Here is a 16,881-nt window from a genome sequence, read left to right as displayed (position 1 = left end):
AAAGACTTCAGACATTGTCACCTAAATCACATAATATTAGTTTTACTTCATGACTGGATGACTGAAACGTTTAAGCGGAGGAATAATGATGAACAGTGAATAACGAATACTCTTGTTTGCACACAAATACCCTTATTTTTGTGATAATGCTGGTGTTTATATGAAGAGCTGCCATTCCCCTAAGTACAGTGAATGCAAATTTTTCCATGCAAATGTTCCAGAACAGAGGAGAAAAGAGGGCACGAGCATAGCTGAAATGATCAGCTGTTTGAAATGTGAACTAATGTTTGTGAATGCTGTTATTACAGCTCTATCTAAAGTTACCAGAGCAGCTGAGCACCTCATAATCTTAAATGTATAATATCCCTGTGAAGTATTCACATTTTGCATATGGGTTTCTGACACACAGGAAGACTAAGTGACTAGCCTGAGGTCACATAGAAAGGTCTGCAGTGAAGCAGAGAATTGAACGCTCATCTCCCAAGATCTCAGTTAGTGCCTTACCCATTGGACCATCTGGTGGACACCAAACATTTCCAAAGCTATTCACATTTTTAAAGCATGTTTTTCTTCCTTTCCTCCTCCCAAATTCTTCTTTAAAAGTTAGATCTTCTGTTCTAGTGCCAGCAGCACTAGAAGGCTTGCCAAAACAGTGCAATTACATTAAGTGGTACAGCTGAGTTTACAGTAGTCTTGTGTGTGTTTATATATTACAGGGGATGCACTGTTTTTTAAACTGGGGTTTCATTTTTATTGTTTGGTTGAAATCAACCTCCTGATGCCAGATTTCAGCCTGGCAGCTGGAAGTCACTGTTATAGCAAATGTCAGAACAAAAAATGGCCTGGCAGTGAGAGCTTCCTAAAGTGTAACACTACTTAAGTAATATGTTTTAAGAATGTTTGATCATGGAATAATAGATTTAATAAAATTTCCCAATAATACTGTATGGGCATTGGGCCTTCTGAAACAACGATGTCTCTGCATTTTGTGCTTTGTATGAGCTAAGAATTGTTATGTATGTTTGTTTTTTGTTTTTTGGCTCAGATTACATATCTATAGAGGGATCAACTATTACACTAGAACAAGGTAGTGAATTTAATAAATTTGTCCCTAGAGCACTACAGAAATTGCATTGTGCTGTGATATTTCAAAATACTGTGAAACAAATTTTTTTTAAAACATGTCTTTTGCTAGGATCAGAGGCATGAAGCAACAATACAACTCTCAGCACTGTATTTGTGGTGTAAAGGCAGTAACTTTATTAAACTTTATATTTAACTCAAACAAGTTAATCAAATGGATATCTGCCAGTTCTCACTCCTTGTAATCTGATGCTCTTCTGGAAGCCTTGAAGGTCTACAAGTGCTGAAGTTTGCAAATCCCCCAACTAGCTTCCCACCCATGTAAAGACAGGATTATCCAGGAGGCTACATTGTACCTATATACATCAGTAAGGTCTACCTCAGTTATGAAATGCCAACCCAATGATGTCTTACAGAATTCCCCAAATACCACCTTGGTCTTTAGGACAATAGGCCAACACATACATGCTCCAGCCCAAAGCTGCAAACCTCCATTCATTAACTAATCAATGGGTTAGACAGAAGATTCCTGTAGCTAGATCCTGGTGACAATGCTACTTTGTGAAACTTGAGTTATTTTTGCTAGCATAAAATCATAAGCATTAGAGACAGAAAAAGACCTATCAGGGAGGTCATGCATAACCTTCAGGATTTTTCCTTGCTGTGCATTATTATTATTTAATGTTTATATTATGGCACTGTCCAGGCTTGCTCATCAGGATTGGGTCCTCATTGTATGAGGTGCTGTTCAACCCTAGAAGTAGACACAATCCCTGTCCCAGTGAGTTCACAATGTCCTCTTTCTTCAATGTTGTAAATGCCTTTTTCCTAAAGAGTCTAATTTAATATTTCTATTTATGCAATGAGCAGGTATTTCTGTGCCATGTATATTCTTGTTGAGCTTTCTTTCTGTTCTGTAGACAGTGTAGAAGATGAAATGGAAATAGCCACCGTGCGGCATCGGCCTGAGGCTCTTGAACTGCTGGAAGCACAGAGCAAATTCACAAAGAAGGAACTTCAGATTCTGTATAGAGGATTCAAGAATGTAAGCACTTTCTTTCTGACTTTATTGTCACCTTAAATAGCAGCATGCAATCCACAACAAAATCAGAAATGGTATATGAATGGAATGCATAATGAAAGTGTTTGTGGGGTTAAATAACAAGATACTATGTATCTGGTCAATTTAGCAAAATCAAAAAATACCGTGTTTTCCATAAGATGAACATGCATAGCTTGAACAAGATAAGATGTTCAAGCTATGCATATAAGCTTGACTGTTCAATATGTAAGAGGTTTTTATTGTTTGTGGTTAAGTACTGATAGATGTGCTCTAGATATGCAAAAGTTTGCTTAATGAGAAATAAGTCCATGTCAAACTCTGGGTAGAAAAACATCAGAATTTTGCGGAAGTTCTGATCCAAATTTGGCTCAGGCACCAAGTTATCTCTACAATAGACTAAATCACAAACATAAATCTGAACATCTTCAAACTGTGTGAAAGTTTGGAAATGGGTTTGGATCTAAACTGTGCAGCTTAAGCCCATCTCAAAGTTTAATAGATGTACTGTTTTAGAGACAAAAATGGAGAAATGGAAAGAAGTGTGGTTAGACCATAGACTCATATTCTTGTTCTCCTAACTGTGCCATTGATTTGCAGTGTTGTTTTTGGCAAGTTATTTAACCTCTGTTTGCATTGGTTTATTCAGCAGGATGATAATATCTACCTCACAGAAGTAATGTGAGGCTTAATTAATTAGTGTATGTGAATCGTTTTGAGATTCTTTACATGAGTCACTATGTAAGCGCAAACTTTTATTAATGTTCCTAAATGGTAAGTTGTTGTAAACCTTAGTATGAAATAGGTAATGGCTGTAGCCCTGATGTACAATTTTTTGTGTTTCTTTGTGAATTTCAAATGGGTTTCTTTTACATTCACTGGATTACATAAACTGTCCTACTATTAGCTATTTTAACATGCACAAATTAGTCATTTTTAACCAAAGACATGAGGCTCGTTTCTCCACTATCTTCTTGCACCTTATTTTATCATTTAAACCTGTGCAAAGTGGTCAACAACATCAAATCAAAATGGTCGTATTTTGCACAAACTGAATCAGAGGGAATTACATGTGCATCTGAAAGCAGTTATTGTCTCACAGAGCTGAATGAAGTTATTTCTGCGTCTAAACCCTTGAGTGTCTACCAGAAAGTATCAAGAAGTGTGTTTTTTGTTTTTGTTTTAGATTATTTTATGAATACTTTTATATGACATTATATGCAATTAACATTGAGCCAAGATGTTTGATTTTGAATGAGCTTGAATAATATGAATTGGAGTTGTTCACCAGTCATCAGCGAGCAATTTCCAGTCACTGAGCTGAGTCCTGTGTTCAGATGAATGCAAAAATATATGCAGCCTTCTTTTATGGCCCTTTTGATATAGTTTTTTTTTTTTTTGACCTTCACTTGGCATTTACTATAAAAATGAAATATAAGAAGTTAGATGTAGTACCACTAATAGCATACTGATAGCACAATGACAAAATGAAGTATAATAATATTTTTTTAATGGCAGGCACTTGGAAGAAACAGTAAACCTTACAGATTTCATATAATCTGTAATGAAAGAAGTCTAGCTGAAATTTCTTCTTAAACAAAAGATTTTCACTGAAAAACCCAAATGCAAATAAAATACAGTCAGACCCTTAGGGCATCCTGACTGAATATCATTCCTGACACCAGTGGGTATCTGACATTGGTATTGTAGTGATTAAGAGTGATTGCTCTTAAAAGCTTTCCAACTTCTTTAGATAACTAGAGAACGTTCCCTTGTTCTTCATAGTATTCTCTAGCTATTGCATATCCTGAGGTAATGTTCTCTAAAGGTTTTAAGAGCTGTAAGGTGGGCAAATTGAGGCTTTCTGTATGTTTCCAAAAGAGCAGTTTCTAGCTTTGAGTCTTTTTGGATCTGAATATTTTCTTGAACGTAGAAACATGTATGTAGAAAGTGTTGGTTATAAGGAAATATTGAGGATTTTCAATAAAGCCTAAAACAGGAGTTCCATCCCTTATACTTATTTTCCCCTTTTACATTCCAAGATGCATCAGATATGTTTTATCATGGTAATACATCCTTCCTCAGATATTTCATTCCCTTATCGTCCATGATAATCCAAGAGATGCAAGTTTTGAATATCTGGAGTTAATGAGCATGAGCTGCAGTTTTTCTTTATTCAGTTTATCGTGGTAAACTTGTCAGTTGTCTCCAAAACTGCTGCAATGGATGTTTCAGTCTTACAGACTGTTAGGAAAGTAACATCTGCCACAGCAACAGAAGCTAGCCCAAGCCACAGAATTCAGAACTGGATTCTTTCCAAAGTTCATAGTTGAATCTGGGGTTTCGTTTGTATACATTGTAGTAATAAATTCTAGCTGCAAAGTTTGGTGTTGGGGACAAAGATCCCCAACTTCCTCATAGCGTGAGTGGATCAAGTGTACCTGTACTACACAGATATCTTGCATGTACTGAGCCACAAATATTAGTCTGTCTATTCTATCATCCTTACACATTTTATCAAATGGAGTTCAAGCAGCCTTAGCAGGTACTGGACACCAATGTTGTCGTTAGAATGCTTTTGCAGATTTGACTCTGGATGTTTTTGCCCCTGTGCTGATTGGCTGTTTGTTCCAACCACATCCTACACTGTCTTTGTCTCACTCCACCTGCCCTCCATGTTCTCCTCCTTCCTTGTCTCCCTCTTCTCTCCTGCCCCATCCCCCTTACCTAACTCCCTTCAGTGTCCCTACTCCCTTCCTTTTTTACCTTTTACCAAATCTCCTCCTAACAAAACCATACACACAAACAAAAATGTGGCACAGCATGACGTTTGCAAACCATAAGTCTGGTTCTTTTCATTTCCCCCACGCCTTGTCTGTTGTGTATACTCAGGTTTTGCCTGAGTGGGAAAGTTATATTGGTATAAGCTAAGTTGTGAATTTAAATCAACATAATTATACCAATGTAAACCCCTCCACCCCAGGGGAGACTCTTATTCTTATAAAAAGGAGATGATGCCTTTTTCAGTTTAATTTATGTTGCTTGTGGAACCTACGTAGAGAGAAGGTAAGTCAATTTACTTACCAATACTGTGCTATAGAATCCCTCTTTCTGACTTAAAGTATTTGCAGAGACCATGAATTCTTATCCTTGCAAGAGCTTGATTTACTATAGGAACCCTCTAAATACTAAAAGTTGAAATTGTAATAGGATTCACTTTCTTTTTCTTCTTAGGAATCCAGTACCAGCCTTTACCATAAGACAGTTATGCACGCACACAATTAATAATTTCAAATTCCTTTTTATGAGTAACATTCCAATGATAAACCATTATAGCACAGCAGTTACAATGTACCCTAGTGAAACTAACATCACTAACTAGATATTTCTTGTTTTCCTTTAACATGAAGAATATAACACAGTGCCTAGTCCCTTACAAAATAAATACAGGGATTGGGACTTCTGACAATCAGAAATCTTCTGCTTCCACGTAGGCCCGCCCTAGGTATTAAAGTGGCAGTTAAATAAAACATTTAGTTGTACCACATAGCCAGTTGTTTCAGCATCCACAATATCAAGTAAGAAAGAAAAAAAACCTTGGTGATAACTGTAGCTGTGGGCTCACACTATCTCTAATTCAATGATGTAATAATACACCTCACAAAGACATTTCGCCTCCGATCTGCAATTCCTCCTTTATACTGTTTTCCAGTCTCAATCCCACTGATTTCTGTAAAATTACAGGAAGCTGTATTGAGATCCAACCCTAGGATGACCATATTTCCCAAAGGGAAAATGGGACACTGCACGGGGCTGGCCCAAGCCACTTGCTTGTGGGCCCACCCCCACCCCCCGTTTCCCCATGCGGGGCTGCTGTCGCTGCTCTCCCAAGCTCTGACTGTCCTCCTCCTTCCCCTACCCTTCCCCCCCCACCCTCGCAAGGCTGGCATCACTGCTTGCTCTAGTTCTGTCTTCCCTCCCTCAACTCCATGCATTGCTGCTCGCTCAAGTCCTACTTGCCCCTGCCCGAGTCCTGTCTCTCTCCCCTGCCCCCCGCACGTGGCTGGCATCACCGCTGACCCCCAGCACATTCTTCTGCACCTCACTTTTTTGACAAAGTTGGGAATGTGTCCCATTTGCTCTTGCCAATTTAATCAGTTGGCAAGAGCAAATGGTCAAAAAAGTTGGGATGGCCAGGATAGGGCTTAAAAAAGGGACTGTCCGGGCTTAAAAAAGGGATAGTCTGGGTTATCCTGGGAAGCTCTATCTTCTCCCTGCATACACCGCTGGGCTGGATTTGACTGGTGTTTGCTAATTTTGTAACCCTGCCAGAACTCGCTACTGATTGACCAGGACCTTCCAGCTTCTAACTAAGGGGTATGTGTGTACATGCGGAATGTCTGCCCTTAGTGCAGCCTTCCACATTAGCTTCCAAACAGCTATTGGGTATGGTTAGCAGCTTTCTGCACTCCCTTTAGGGTGCTGAAATAGCCTAGCAGCTACTTCGTTGCAGTCACTCAAGGCTTTATACTTGGTTCCTGGGAATGTTTCCATATCAACTCAGAGCAAGTAGAAGCAGCAGCTATAATTACAGCAATAAGTGTTTTTGGCTGAAGAACAGGAAATAAGAAAAAGAAAAGGGGATTACATTTGGGAATGATTTTAAGGTAAAACCAAAATAAAAACTCTTATACCAGAATAAAAGTGTTCCTGCTGAGGTTTATACTGGTAGAACTATAACTATTTAACTAAACCAGTATAAATGGTAAAACTTTCCTGTGTAAACAAGCCCTTACATTGTAAGCACTTAGAGTAGTAGATAGTCCCTTCCTCAATCTGTGTACAGTGCCTCACATGACCAGATCCCATCATCAGTTGGCTTCTAGGCACTACCATAATACAACTGATAATAATATAGTAATAATAAAAACAAAGCTGGGAAGGAATATAAGGGAATGAGACTCCAAACAGCCACCATACATTTATGACTAATATGACAATAAATATAACATGAAAACTTTTAATTAAATCCTCTTGAAATCCATATTTGAATAGAACTTGTAATAATATTAAATGCCTTTTGTGCATAAAAAAATCATGTACTGCACATGAAAAGTATAATTGTCTGAATTTTCAACTGCATTTTTACTTTATACAGTACAGTTCTCTCTTGTATGTCTGTTTATCCAAATGATACAGGAGGGAATAAGTCATTGGGTCCCAGTCATGACAGAAATAAAAAGTTATATCCTGTATAATTATGTCCAGTGTATGCAGTGTATGCCTGCAAGCTACTTCCATAGTTCTGCTTCAGTGTAGATGAGAAAGATGTTATCTGAATCAAGTGTTTTTGTAATGTGCATGACATTTAAGAGGTTTGGGCAATTACTTTGTTGTTGTTGTTTAATTAAAAACGAAGTAAGCCTTCAAAGACATTTTAATCAATTGGATTTCCTTATGCAAGCAAATTACATTGAGCGATATGATGATCGGATGAATTGACATTCTCACCATCACAGCACCCATCGTAGAAGCAGAAAGTCAAGGAATGAGTCTCTGGGTACGTCTATACTTACCTCCGGGTTCAGTGGTAAGCAATCGATCTTCTGGGATCGATTTATCGAGTCTTGTCTAGACGCCATAAATCGATCCCGGAAGTGCTCGCCGTCGACGCCGGTACTCCTGCTCCGTGAAAGGAGTACGCGGAGTCGACGGGGGAGCCTGCCTGCCGCGTGTGGAACTTGTAGTTCGAACTAAGGTACTTTGACTTCAGCTACGTTATTCATATAGCTGAAGTTGCATATCTTAGTTCAAACTGGGGAGTTAGTGTGGACCAGCCCTTTGAGTTTATGTGGCTGCTTGGATGCATTAGAGAGGGTTACCCTGGTAGAACATCACCTCTGCTGCAATGTTCGGGAGAGAGAAGTAGAGGACGATTGTAGAAAAGCGGCCAGAAGCACTCATTTAGCTTTCTGGAAGGGTTGTTTGGGTCATGGCCAGGGCCATTAGGGCAACACTTAAAGGACAAGAGGCGAGAGATGAAAGGAAATGTGATGTGAAGGGGTGGGAGATGATCCCTTAGATGTGATAAGAGCTATGAAAAGAATAAGCACTATGGGAGGGCATAGGCTTGTGTTCAGTAATTTAGAAATTTTAAAGCTCTTACATTATCATTTGAAAAATGGGCTTAATGGAAGTCTCCGGCTTCTCCAGGCTCCAAAGATTTTCCCCAGCATTCTGGCTTCACAATCTTCCTGGAGTGTTGTTGATGGATTGTTGGTCAGCTACCATCACAGTGGGGCCCCTCCATTTTCTATTTGGCTTCTTGTCATCCCATTTGTTGTAAATTGAAATTGTGATTGCTGCAATCATTAACCTTTCAAACCAATGGCTCTGTGGCATGCCTAGTACAAATGGCACTTCACAGTAAATTGCCTAGACTATCAAGCATGCACTCAGCATGTGGACTTGCTTTTTCTTTTGTCTATTAATAAGTCTCTCACAGCTTTAAGCCACTGCACATTTCTATTTAAAAAATACTTAGAGCTGGTCTACGCTGGAAACTTACATCTGCATAACTATGTCTTTCAGCAGTGTGACAAATCCACACCTCTGAGAGAGATAGCTACACCAACCAAACCTGGTGTAGACAGCGCTACGTTGATGGAAGAATTTTCCCATCAACCTAGCTACTGCCTCTTGGGGAGGTCAGATTACTGACAGCAACAGGAGAACCCCTCCCGTTGCTGTAGTGAGTGTCTACACCAAAGCACTATAGTGGTACAGCTGCAGCTGTACTGCTGTAGCAGTTTAAGTGTAGATATAATCTTAGATGATGCCTTCGTCACACAAAGGATGGTCCTATGCAAAACTTAAACATTAATAACCCTTTAATTTGGTCTATTGTTCTCATTGCAAATTCTGTTGTACTAATAAATATATCAGAAGACTAACAGGCATTCAGGGAATTGTGGCTAGATTTTAGACGTGTGTCAGTACTGAAACGTATGCAGGTTAGGGGCCCATACCCCGCACCCATCCTTGTACCATGGAAAATACATGTGAATTGATTCCTTAGTCTCTGAAACTATCCACCACTTAAAATTTCCTTAGAAGTGAATAGAGACACTTTTATGAATGAGGGAGATTTAAATAGTTACCTTGTGTATTTATATTTTCTGAGAATTTTTTTTTCTAAGACACCTTTCATTCAAAGTGCTCATATTGCTGTTAATAAGTATATAAATCAGGCACACACGGACAATATGTTGAAATTCAACAGTGTAAATTTTACTGTAATAAAAATATTTAACTTGTACACACCAAAAAAAAAATAAAAAAATTCAAAAGTATGTAGATGTGCCCCCGGCTTGGTGCAGCCTTGCTGATAGCAGTTCCCATTAGAGTGCTCCTGCGCCCCACCAACTCCTCTCCTCAACAACTCTACTGTAAGACTTGAGGCCTCCAGCCAAGCGTCATAAAAAGAGTCTCCAGTTTGTTCCATCTTCATCACACCAGCAGAACCCAAGAGCTGAATGTTTATCTGAATGGTCAGAAGGTGAAGCATGAAGTAGAACTGATCTATCTAGGTGTGACCTTAGACTGCACACTGAGTTACTATGTTCACCTGAAGAAGACAGCAGCTAAAGTTAAGATGTGCAACAATCTTCTTAGCAAACAGGCAGGTTTGTCATGGGGTATTCGTGCTCCAACTTTACGAACGAGGACTTGCCACCTCGTATTCTGTGGTGGAGTACTGCGCACCAGTTTGGAGTTGGTCGTCACACATCAAACTGTGGATAGGCAGTTACATGCCGCCATGCGTATCATCTCCGGCACCCTGCATCCAACTCCACTCCCATGGCTTCCAGTTCTGAGTAATATTGCTTCTCCTCATATCAGACGAGAGGTTGCCAGTAGCAAGTTACTGGAGAAAGTATGCGCCATCCCAAGCCTGCCGCTGCACAATGACCTTTTTAAACCACCAGCTGCACATCATGTCACCCATTATGGTCTCATTCGCCACACCAGGATGTTAGGGGGGAAACACTCTGGCGGGAGGAATGAATATCTGTTATAATCCCCAACCAGTCCCTCGTCACTGACCCCACAATTTGCCCGCCTGGTTTTGACCTGCCCTGTCACCAGTGGTGCCTATTGAACAGGTTCCAGACCTGGCAAGGTCTCTGTGCAGCCAACCAGTATTGCTGGCTCCTTCGTGACCTCCCTTTATGCAGCTGCGGTGCAATACAGATGATGATGCACATTGTCGATGAATACCTGCTGACTAGGTTCAGCGGTGACCTAGAAGAACTGCATCACACCACTGAAGATGCCATCGCTTGGCTAGACGACTATGCACATGCTAAATAATAAATACCAATTCCTCCCCTCGGCATTCGAGCATGTGCTGAAGGTGTGGCTATAAAATGGGTCATGTCGCCACCTCTGTTCCTTCCAACTGTAGCAGTCAGACAGATCTCTACGTCTCCAGATCTCTTGGATCCATAGTGTTGAACAAAGTGCCTTACTTACTCAAACATTGTTTGTTTGATTAGTTAGATAGTGTTTAGTGCTTTATTTTAATGTGTCTTAGGTTCTTCTTTGAATGTTTGCTCATGTCAATTCTGTTGTATGTGTGTGCACGCCCATGTGCACAGCCATCTGAGATTTTGCCTTAGCAGTGTCCGTCGGGTCAGCAGTGGTACCCTCTGGAGTGCTGTGCTCTGGAGTGCAGCACCTGCCCTATGCCCTCTCAGTTCCTTCTTACTGCCCATGATGGTGGTCGGAGCACCTTTTCCCCTTGCCTCGCAAGTGGACAGCAGTTCTCTCTAACTCTCCTTGTTAGGGTAGGTCTATACTTACCTCTGGGTCTGGCGGTAAGCAATCAATCTTCTGGGATCGATCCCGGAAGTGCTCGCTGTCGACGCTGGTACTCCTGCTCTGCGAGAGGAGTACGCGGAGTCGACGGGAGAGCCTGCCTGCCGCGTCTGGACCCACGGTAAGTTCGAACTAAGGTACTTCAACTTCAGCTACATTATTCACGTAGCTGAAGTTACGTATCTTAGTTCGAAGTGGGGGGCTAGTGTGGACCAGGCCTTAGTTGTATATAGTTTGTTGTCAGTAAGTAGGTGTTAAGTAGTGTTAGTTAGTAAGTTAGCATCCCAGCAGGGACTTAGCCCCGGGGTGGGGCATGCTCCGATCCTGGGTTTTAAGCCTTGTTCTGCCTGCAATAGGCCTATGTCCATTAGTGACCCTCATAGCAGCTGTCTAAAGTGCTTGGGGAAGTCACACCTGAAAATGATTAGGGGGTGGAGCACATGACTTATGAGGAGAGGCTGAGGGAACTGGGATTGTTTAGTCTGCAGAAGAGAAGAGTGAGGGGGGATTTGATAGCTGCTTTCAACTACCTGAAAGGGGGTTCCAAAGAGGATGGATCTAGACTGTTCTCAGTGGTACCTGATGACAGAACAAGGAGTAATGGTCTCAAGTTGCAGTTGGGGAGGTCTAGGTTGGATATTAGGAAAAACTTTTTCACTAGGAGGGTGGTGAAGCACTGGAATGGGTTACCTAAGGAGGTGGTGGAATCTCCTTCCTTAGAGGTTTTTAAGGTCAGGCTTGACAAAGCCCTGGCTGGGATGATTTAGTTGGGAATTTGTCCTGCTTTGAGCAGGGGGTTGGACTAGATGACCTCCTGAGGTCCCTTCCAACCCTGATATTCTATGATTCTATGATGTGTCTCATTTGCAAGGACTTTTGTCCTAGAATTCAAAAGGAGCATGGCATTCATATAAGGACCCTCCTCATGGAGGCTGCGCTTTGCCTGGCATCGGAGCCTTCCCACTCCAACTCTATGCCCAGCACCTCAGCATCAGTGCAGAGTGTACTGCCAGCATTGGTCTCCAACTGGCACTGCTCCCCTTCGCTGGTGCCCAAGAAGTGTCTGAAGAAACAAGGCTCCCTGGCACCAAGCAAGAAGGGTTAAGGGGCGTTGGGCAAAGGACCTGTTCAGGCTGCCCACCCACTCTGGAGCCAAAAGGGGGTACTCTCCAACTCCCTGGAGCAGTAGGGAACCCAGGCACTTGGCAGGGCCGTCGACATCTGAGGCCCTCCTGGCGGCTAGGGAGCAGAGACCGGTGCCACGCATAGCTTTGGATCTGGCTAAGGCTTCCCATGGAGGAAAGCCAGCCATGAGACCTCCTCAGAGGGTAGCCGAATGCCGTCGGTCCCCAGAGCAGAGGCAGTGTTCGCTGTCTCCACAGCTGAGATCCCCGACTCCGCAACCTAGATTTCCTGTCAGATGGCCCAGGTCGCCAGCACCATGTTTGCGGTCATCATTGCCTTGCTCAGAAGAGTGGCTTCGAAATTGGGCCTAGAGGTGGAAGAAATGGCAGAGCAGTCTGATACTTTATTCAACGTGCTGTTGGTGGCAGCCTCCTCGGGGGTCGCATTGCCTGTGCACTACAGGATTCTAAAGATAGCCAAGGCCCTTTGGCAAACCTCATCCTCCATCCCACCCACCTCCAAGAGGTCCAAAAAGAAGTATTTCATCCCTGCTAAAGGGTTCGAATACCTTTTACCCACCCACTCCCAGGGTCACTGGTTTTATCTACAGCCAACGAGAGGAGCAGACAAGGACAAGCGAGTTCTGCCCCAAAAAATAAAGATGCCAAGAGACTGGACCTTTTGGGGAGGAAAGTTTATTCAACGGCGAGCCTTCAGTTTAGGGTGTCAAACTGGTGAGGCTTTATTTGGGAGATACAATTTAATTTAATCAGTGGGACTCCCTCAAAAAGTTTAAAGACTCGCTGCCCCAGGACTTGACCCAAAAGTTCACCACCATCTTGGAGGAGGGTACCACAGTGGCGAGGAGCTCCCTCCAGATGGCCTGAGATGCGGCCGATTTGGCAGCTAGAGTTGTAACCTTGGCCGTGGTAATGAGGTGCAGTTCCTGGCTTCAATCCACGGGTCTGTCCCAGGAGATGCAGTTGGATGGGAGCGGACTCTTCTCCAAGCAGACAGATGGGAGGCTGCATGGACTTAAGGACATTTGAGCCACCCTCCGCTTGCTAGGCCTACATACCGCCGCAAACAGCGAGGAAGCAGTTCAGGCCACCCCTGCCTCCTAGGTCTTGGCCTCCCTATCAGGGCTCCTCTAGGAGAAGGGACAGAGACACTGGGTTCAGTCATTGCCCCTCTATCTCCAGTCACCAGCTCAGCCTGGCCCGGTGAAACACCAAGGGGGCCAGAAGTGCCTGTTTTGAAGGTGCACTTGAGGATGGCTCCCCCATCAATTTTCAGGATCCATCCTACTCCTTCCTCAACCACCTGCATCCCTTCCGTTGGCTTGGTCATGAGTAATCTCAGATCATTGTGTGATTGGCATAATATCTCTGGGCTACACCCTGCAATTCTCGGCTGCCTCTGCCTCCCACCCCTCTTCCCTGTCACTCTTCAGGGATCCTTCTCATGAGCAATTTCTCACTCAGGAAGTGAAAAACCTCCTATGGCTGGGAGCGGTGGAGGAGATCACCTGGGAAATAAGGGGGAAAGGGTTCTATTCCTGCTATTTCTTAATCCTGAAAGCGAAAGGGGGCCTAAAACCTATTCTGGATCTGTGATGCCTCAACAAATATTTCAAGAAGTTAAAGCTTCACATGGTCTCCCTAGCCTCCATCATTCCCTACCTGGATCCTGGGTACGCTATCCTCGACTTGAAGGATTTATACTTTCATATCTCCATCTTCCAAGGGCACAGATGGTTCCTCTGTTTTATGGTGGGCCGGTGCCATTTCCAATTCATGGCGCTGCCCTATGGCCTCTTGTCAGCCCCGCGAGGGTTCAGAAAATGCATGGCGACAGTGGCTGCTCACCTGAGGCATCAAGGTGTCCCGGTTTATCCGTACATCGACGACTGGCTCATCAAGGGTAGATCTCGGGATCAGGTAAAAAGGAGCCTTGATCTGGTATGTTCTATCTGCCACAATCTGGGCCTGTTAATAAACTTAAAGAAATAGACCCTAATACCGGTGCAATGGATAGAGTTCATAGGCGTGGTCCTCCATTTCATGTGGCCAGAGCCTTCCTTCCGGATGCCTGTTTTCAAACCATGTCACACCTGATCTCTCATGTGAGGGCCCACTCACCACCACTCACACCTGGCTGAGGTTGTTAGGCCACATGGCAGCCTGTACTTACGTGGTCTGTCACACTCAGCTGCATTTCAGATCTCTGCAAGTGTGGTTGGCATTGGTCTACATCCCCAACAGGCATGATCTGGACTGCGTAGTCAGGGTGCTGGATCACATACAGTCATCCCTGGAATGGTGATTGGACTCCGGATCGGTGTTGGAGGGAGTTCCCTTAGTGGCCCCGGCTCCATTGCTGACCTTTAGTCTCAGATGCCTCGGACCTGGACTGGGGAGCCCACCTGGGTGATCTCAGCATGCAAGACCTTGGTCACTAGACTCCACATAAACGTCAGAGAGCTCAGAGTGATTCACTTGGCCTGCCAGGCTTTCTTGCCCCACCTGAAGGGCAATCTGGTACAGATCCTGACGGACAACACCACTGCAATGTTTCACATCAACAAGCAAGGTCAGCCCTTTGCCAAGAAACTCTCCAGCTCTGGGACTTCTGTGTGCAGCATGCCAATCTTGGGGCTGCACACCTCCCCAGGGCCAGGAACGTGTTAGCAGATCACCTCAGCAGGTTCTTCTTGTCTCACTACGAATAGTCACTCTATCCGGAGGTGGTCAGCGTGATCTTCTAAAGGTGGGGAACTCCTTGTGTGGACTTGTTCACGTCCTGTCAGAACAGGAAGTGCCACATATTTTGCTCGATTTGGGGGATCGAGAGAGGCTTCCTGTCAGATGCCTTTTTACTCCCGTGGTCATGGGCTCTAATGTATGCTGTGGCTGCATCTGCTGTCCGAGAACCATGGTAGTCTTCTGCACCCAAACTTGGCAGCACTGCAACTGACGGCTTGGCTGCTGCGTGGCTGAATGCAGAGGAGCAGGAGTGCTTGGCCCATGTCCAACAAGTCCTGTTGAGTAACAGAAAGCCCTCCACCAGGGTGACCCACCTGGCCAAATGGAAATGGTTCACATGCTGGGCCTTGGACCAGGGTATCCGGCCCAAGAAGGCTTTGCTGCAGTCAATCTTGGACTACTTTCTGCATCTTAAGCTCCAGGACCTGTCTCTTTCATCAATTAAGGTCCACTTGGCCGCCATTTCGGCTGTCCACCCTCCATTCCAGGGCAGGATGATATTCATGATGGTCAGGTTTTTGAAAGGTCTGGAGCAACTCTATCCCCACGTCCTTGACCCTGTCCCTCCTTGGGACCTGAATCTTGTGCTGGCGTGGCTCATTGGTCCCCTCTTCAAGCCTCTGGCATCCTGCACCTTTTCTCTACTCTCCTAGAAGGTCTCATTCCCGGTGGTGATGTCTGCCCGCAGGATCTTTGAGATTAGGGCCCTTACCTTGGAGCGCCCTGTTAGAGGGCTTTCCCTTCACCTTCCCACTTCCCTGGTTCTTGTCACACAGACAGCAAGCAGCAAAAGACCAGAAGTCTGAAGAGCAGACAGTGCAATGTTTATTGGGTTGGTTTCCAAGCAAGCATATTCCGAAGCCCTTCACACCAGTCTGGCTTATCTCTATACGCTGATAGAGCCTTTCCCCAATGTTCCATTCCCATTTTGTAGTTGTTCATTTTATTGTGCCTTCCTAAATACTTTGCACTTGTTTTTATTGAATTTAATCTTGTTAATTTCAGACCAATACTCCAATTTGTCAAGAACTTGTTGAACTCTAATCCTGTCTTCCAAAGTGCTTGCAACCCCTCTCAGCTTGGTGTCATCTACAGGTTTTATAGGCATACTTTCCACTCCATTATCCAAGTCATTAATGAAAATATTAACTAACACAGGACCCAGGACTGACCTCTATGAGTCCCCACAAGATACAGTGTCTCAGTTTGACAGCAAACCATTGAAAACTACACTTTGAGTATGGTTTTTCAACTAGTTGTGCAATCACTTTATGGTAATTTCATTTAGAGCACATTTCCCTAGTTTTCTTATAGGAATGTCAAGGGAGACTGTGTCAAAAGCTTTACTAAAATCAAGATGTATCATGCTTACTCCTTCCCCCTATCCACTAGGCCAGTAACTCTCTCAAAGAAGGAAATTAGGTTGGTTTGTCATGATTTTCTCTTGACAAATCCATGCTGGCTATTCTTTATAACCCCATTATCCTCTAGCTCAGCGGTTCTCAAACTGTGGGTTGGGACCCCAAAGTGGGTCGCGATCCCATTTTAATGGGGTCTCCAGGGCTGGTGTTAGATTTGCTAGGGCCTAGGGCCAAAGCAAAAGCCCCACTACCGGGGGCCAAAGCCCAAGGGTGGCGGGGCTCAGTCTTTGGCTTTGCCTCCCCTGCCCCAGGCGGCAGGGCTCGGGCTTCAGCTTTGGCCCCTCTACCTGTGGTGGCAGGGCTCATGTGGGCTGAGGCTTCACTCCTGGGGTCATATAGTAATTTTTGTTGTTAGAAGGGGGTTGTGGTTCAGTGAAGTTTGAGAACCCCTGCTCTAGCTGCTTACAAACTGATTGTTTAATAATTTGTTCCAGTACATTTCCAGGTATCAAAGTTAGACTGACTAGTATATAATTCCCAAGGTCTTGTCTGTTCCCTTTTTAAAAAATAGGTACTATGTCTGCCCTTCTCCAATCTTCTGGAACTT

At 43.8% G+C, this 16,881-nt stretch overlaps 1 protein-coding gene across 7 annotated transcripts in view; it reads left to right on the top strand.

The window, feature by feature from the left end:
- The window catches only part of KCNIP4 (potassium voltage-gated channel interacting protein 4), a 372,094-nt gene that overhangs the window by 279,298 nt on the left and 75,915 nt on the right, over positions 1-16,881 (top strand). For all 7 annotated transcript variants that reach the window (XM_054030738.1, XM_054030737.1, XM_054030741.1 and 4 more), the window contains exon 2: positions 2,004-2,128. In XM_054030738.1, the coding sequence (XP_053886713.1) occupies positions 2,004-2,128 (125 nt within the window). The remainder of the gene's footprint in view (positions 1-2,003; positions 2,129-16,881) is intronic.

This window comes from Malaclemys terrapin, chromosome 5, assembly GCF_027887155.1.
Source record: "Malaclemys terrapin pileata isolate rMalTer1 chromosome 5, rMalTer1.hap1, whole genome shotgun sequence".
Taxonomy (NCBI): domain Eukaryota; kingdom Metazoa; phylum Chordata; order Testudines; family Emydidae; genus Malaclemys; species Malaclemys terrapin.
The sequence above is the reverse complement of the archived record's forward strand: the minus strand, read 5'-3'. Positions and strand labels throughout refer to the sequence as shown.